General features: G+C 41.0%; 1 protein-coding gene across 1 annotated transcript; it reads right to left on the minus strand.

The window, feature by feature from the left end:
* Positions 1-271: 271 nt before the first annotated feature.
* On the minus strand, positions 272-4400 carry LOC116219134 (microfibril-associated glycoprotein 4-like; the record flags this gene model as incomplete). Its single annotated transcript, XM_031562103.2, has 4 exons — positions 272-877; positions 1480-1647; positions 1886-1982; positions 4194-4400. Coding segments are annotated over 4 exons (723 nt in total), but the record flags the coding sequence as incomplete, so codon positions are not given.
* Positions 4401-5326: the final 926 nt, after the last annotated feature.

The following is a 5326-nucleotide window of genomic DNA, read 5'->3' on the forward strand; positions in this document are numbered from 1 at the left end:
GAACACACTTGACTAGTCACTGAGCTTTAACACCCAGAAATAATCACCAAGTACACAGGAAGCTTTACCACTGCATAGACCATCAAGGGAGAGACAGATCAGCAAGAGTCTCAAACATGAAGAAAATCATGGCAACCTTACAGCTACAGCTGAAGATAAATGTCATCCTAATGTCTTGTTGATTTATTAACACGTTTATTTGTAAAGGTTAAGCTCTGATAGGGTTTTGTAGGCTCAAGATCCAAGTATAAACTCCAGGACAGGACAACAATTATGCTTCAGATTTTTATTATGCTTTAACACCCCGAGAAATACACCACACCCATTACAGTTATAAAGACATTGATCTGCACAGACCATCGTGTAAGAAAGATCTTTAAACACACAAATAGATTGACTAATGCAGAGGTAAAACAACTGTATTTTAGTTGAATAAAATGGCATCCCTGTCCAATTAAGTTCATTATATTGATTAAGTTCCAGTAAGCTTGTGTGGGCAGTGGAACTGATATGACCCACTTCACGCTTCATAAACACCCGAAAGATGGAAGAGAGAGAGAGAGTTAATAATATGTGCACTTCTTCAGAATGCATCCCTTCTAACACACAGACTCTTCAACAGCTGCCTAAGCCACAGGTCTAATCTTCATAGTGATGGATCTCAGTGAATAATCGTATCCTTTGAAGGCCTTCCAACACACACCAACAGCATGGTGGCTTGTAGGGCCCCACAAGTAAAGGCCATTGGGATTGGAAACATGGCATCTGTCATACCAGTAGCCCCCAAAATAAATGTCGGCGCAATTTGTATGATGGCTGTCTTGGTCCTTGTCAAACGTGCTGAACTTTTTCCCATTGTGGCGAGCCAAAGAGTCTCCTTTAAAAGCAAATAAATACATGTGTCATACACATACACATACAAATTCAAATGTCCAATTTGTGGCTGTTTGATTGGTAAGTTCCACTGAGTAAAATACTCTTTAATGTCAATAGAACATTAAAGTTGTAGGTTTTACAGAGCAACACATTAACTGTTGACTTCAAATTACAATGAATTCTTGTTACACTGAGTGAACAGACTCCTTGTGGAATAAAATGAAAGATGTGAATCAGAAGCACAAAACCTGTTGGCAATGGCAGCGTTCATTATTCATTCTGAGCAGTCGTGATCAAGAAATATTGGACCTCCGAACATTAACGGAACATTCTGCAGCATTCAGAAGAGCCGTGTAATAAATATTAAATATATTTGACTTGAAATATTAGATCAATTATTTCAATGAAATATGTATTTTCTGAATAAATATCTATATCTATCTGTCCATATATTTATATAATATACATTCATTTTATTGTACAATTTTAAATTTCAATATTTTGACTAAATACAGCACCATGTCACATGCAGAGGCTATCATTATGAGCATGAGCATACAGTTAAACACACCCCATCTTTAAGTTCTCATTTCCCCAACTCACCAGTGCCTTCATTGGTGAAGCCACCGACAGTCAGCTTGTACCCCTCTTTCTCTGATCCGACAGCGAAGGAGGAGTACCTGGCAAAAACCCTGTTGTCCTCAAAGTCCTCCATGTCCACTCTCAGCTCGTACTTCCTGTTGGTGGTGAGCTGGTGTAGTGACTCTAATCCTGCAGCCAGAAAACAACAAAGCTTCCATCAAGTAAACTAGAGTCGGCCATTGGTCTGGTTGGGTTGGTTGATGTCTAGTAAATCACTTTCAAACTAGTCACATTACATAGGGAATATCTGAAATGCACAAAGTGCAACATAACAATCTTTACAACCAAAATATTTCTTCCACACATGATCATTGAATACAAATTTCTGCAAGGTTGAGCTACACCTTAGTCAGCAATCAGACCTTACCCAGCCAGTACTCGCTAGAGGCGTTCCCAAACCCGTCCTTGTACTGGTTCCAGGGCCTGATGAAGTTCACTGTACCATCCACTCTCCTCTGAAACACCTGCACACATATGAAACCTCAGACAGGAGACAGAACTAGATGTGTATCTACCAACAGCTAAAAATGTGTCCAACATTTGGTTTGTTTGTTCCATAATCATTTAAAAAAAAAAAACACTGAATAATAACATGCAGTGTTGAAAGCTTTCCCTGTTATCTGGAAATCCATCTGTAAATGTCTTATAGCACTTTAAATGAACCAACAACCTTTGTCCAATTTTCCAATATGTTTATTTTTTTTTTATCTCTGATGCACTTGGCCATTATAGGTGGCCCTGTGGGACTGGGTGTACAGAGAGAGAGAGAGAGACAGAAAGAGACAGAAAGAGAGAGTGAGTGAGAAATAGAGGGGGGGGGGCTCCTATGCTTTCGCTCATCTTGGGTGTGTTAGTTTATTGAGAGAGAGTGAGAGAGAGAGAGAGAGAGAGAGAGAAAGAGAGAGAGAGAGAGAGAGAGAGAGAGAAAGAGAGAGAGAGAGAGAGAGAGGAGAGAGAGAGAGAGAGAGAGAGAGAGTGAGAGAGAGAGAGAGTGAGAGAGTGAGAGAGAGAGAGAGAGAAAGAGAGAGAGAGAGAGAGAAAGAGAGAGAGAGAGTGAGAGAGATATCTACTGAAGAAACAAACAACTGAGAGACAACTCACAGTCCATCCTCCCTCCTCCTGTGTGTGTGTGTGTGTGTGTGTGTGTGTGTGTGTGTGTGTGTGTGTGTGTGTGTGTGTGTCTGTGTGTGTGTGTGTGTGTGTGTGTGTATGTGTGTGTGTGTGTGTCTGTGTGTGTGTGTGTCATGCAGTGGCGGTTCTACACGGAGGCCTGGGGTGGCCCGTGCCCCCGTAGACATGTCCCTGGCCACCCCTGTGGCCACCCCGTGCTGACCAAATACAAAAAATATGAATTTATTATGATTTTACACCCGAGCGCCAAAAGCAGAACTAATGCCACGCAACGTTCTACACGGGTTAATTTAAAGCGGTGCACCCAAACACTGTAGTCTGCCAGGTGTGGTGCTCGTCGGTGAATGAGAGCTCAGCAACTACAATTCATGGATACCATGTGACGTCACTGTGTCTAAGCGCCGCCACATTTGTGTCCAACACGGACACAGTAGTCTAGCTGTGCGTCGGTCACAACCCACAGAAAGTTCAAATGCCCGGGATATGTTGTGCTGTTGGATGCAACAAATGTCGCCAAAGAAACCCAGATATACAATTTCGTTCTATTCCAAAAGATTTAGGGAATGACTGACCTGTTAAGTGAAATGCAGCACATTGATACAATCGTGAATAATTACTGTGTCTTATTAAAGCTAAACTCTCCTGAGCAAGCTAGAGTGCTAATAGCTAGCGAGCTCTTTAGCGGCTAAAGAGCTCGCTAGCTATTACAGCACTAATGGGTGAACGACACCAAGATATGGCATCTGTTAAAGCCTTTAGTAAGGGCTAAAGTTTAGCCCTTACTAAAGGCTTTAACTACAACTCGTTAGCCCATATTGGCACTCTTAACCACGACTAAGATAACACGGTTGATAATCGCTTTTTGAATTACTTACATGACCTGTGATCACATACATATTTTTTGTCTCCAGATGCCATATCTTGGTGTCGTTCACCCATATTGATAAGCATTTGAAATCTCCGGTGTATGGGTATGTATTATGTTCAAGATAAATGTAAATGTCGGGAAAAGAAAGTTGGGGCAGACTTTAAGGGACAAAATAAAGTTAATAAATATGGATCGCAGGCAATAATCAATGCCTTTTCCAAATATCGCTGTCCTTCTGTCTCATTTAGATGTGCTATCAGCTACAGCTCGCTAGCTTGCTCAGGAGAGTTAAGGACACAGTCATAATTCACGATTGTATCAACGCCAAAAACTAATCCTAAAGGAGACATCACATAAAAAAGCACATGCTTAGATTTCAGTTGAATAGCAGTGGCGATTTTAGCCCTAAATTTCAGGTGGGGCAATTTTGCATGACGATATGTTAATTTAAAAAGTCTAAATTTGAAGAAACTATAAACAGAAAACAATACTATTATAGTATTATTATATTATTACTATATATTATTATATATGACTACCTAGCTACTATTGGTTACAAAAATCTTATAATTTGTATGTGCCCCTCTGGTTAAACACTGGCCCCTCCTTGGCCCCCCTAGTAAAATTTGTCTAGAACCGCCACTGGTGTCATGGTTCAACTAGATTATGTACTCACAGTCCATCCTCCCTCCTCCTTGGTGTCCTGACAGCCCATTTCACAGTAAACCTGAACAGCAGAGCTAACGCCATCAGGATAGATGGTGTAAACCCCACTGACTCTGCTGCCACTTGAGAGCAGGTCTGCACAGTCAGTAGGATACTGGAGGGAACACTGCCCCAGCCAGGGCAGGAGGAGAACTACAACACACTGAATCTGGACAGAGAAAGAATGGAAGACAGAGAGATAGTTAGAAAGGAGGGAGGGAAGGCAAAGACAAATTAAATTGACCATTTTAATGTAAATAATATGAAATCAATTTTTTTTTCATTTTTAGTCTTACCATCATTGTTGGAAATGATGAATGAAATCAACAGTCTGAGAGGCCAGAAATACTCGAGAAGATCACCGGAATTCTAGAATTGTCAGATGAAGATATTCACTGTTCTGCTCTTTTTCACACATATGCACACACGCACACGCACACGCACGCACGCACGCACGCACGCACGCACGCTGTCTACAAGCGATTAATTCAATGTGTTTTTCATACATTTTCACGTTCAAATTTACATTCACACGTCTTTAATTGCTCTCTCATAAAATCATATCAGTCCATAACAAAATAAACTCAACAGATGTGATATCTAAGGTTTAAAGTACATTCTAAAGAAGCAGATGACCCAACACTTTTTACAGTCACGACACGTCAAAACACACGTACCGTTCAAGTGAAGTTGCTCTCAAAACTTGATGCAGACGACTGCCGGATCCTATCAGATCACTGCAAGATATACTGGTGCATTGGGCTGTGCAAAAGAATACGTCATTGGTAAAAAAGGCCCATCCCTCCTGTGTTATCTGGGTTTGAGAACAGGTAGGGTGAGCGCTCTGTCCCACACTCACCCATTCCGATAAATGTTCAATCAGCAATGTAATGGCAAAAAATACAAGCGATGCATTAACGTTTGTGTTTGTTTGTTGTACATGTTTGTGCTGGTATACCCTGAGATATGAGTAAACTCAGCCACACAAACTCAACATACCCTGAAGAAAATCACAGGACGGAGTGATGCTCACTCAAATAAAGTGGTGTGGTGGCATGCAGTCTAAAGGTCTTCATTCTGCTCTCTCATGATTCAATCAAATAA

Source organism: Clupea harengus, chromosome 24, assembly GCF_900700415.2.
Source record: "Clupea harengus chromosome 24, Ch_v2.0.2, whole genome shotgun sequence".
NCBI classification, from domain to species: Eukaryota; Metazoa; Chordata; class Actinopteri; order Clupeiformes; family Clupeidae; genus Clupea; species Clupea harengus.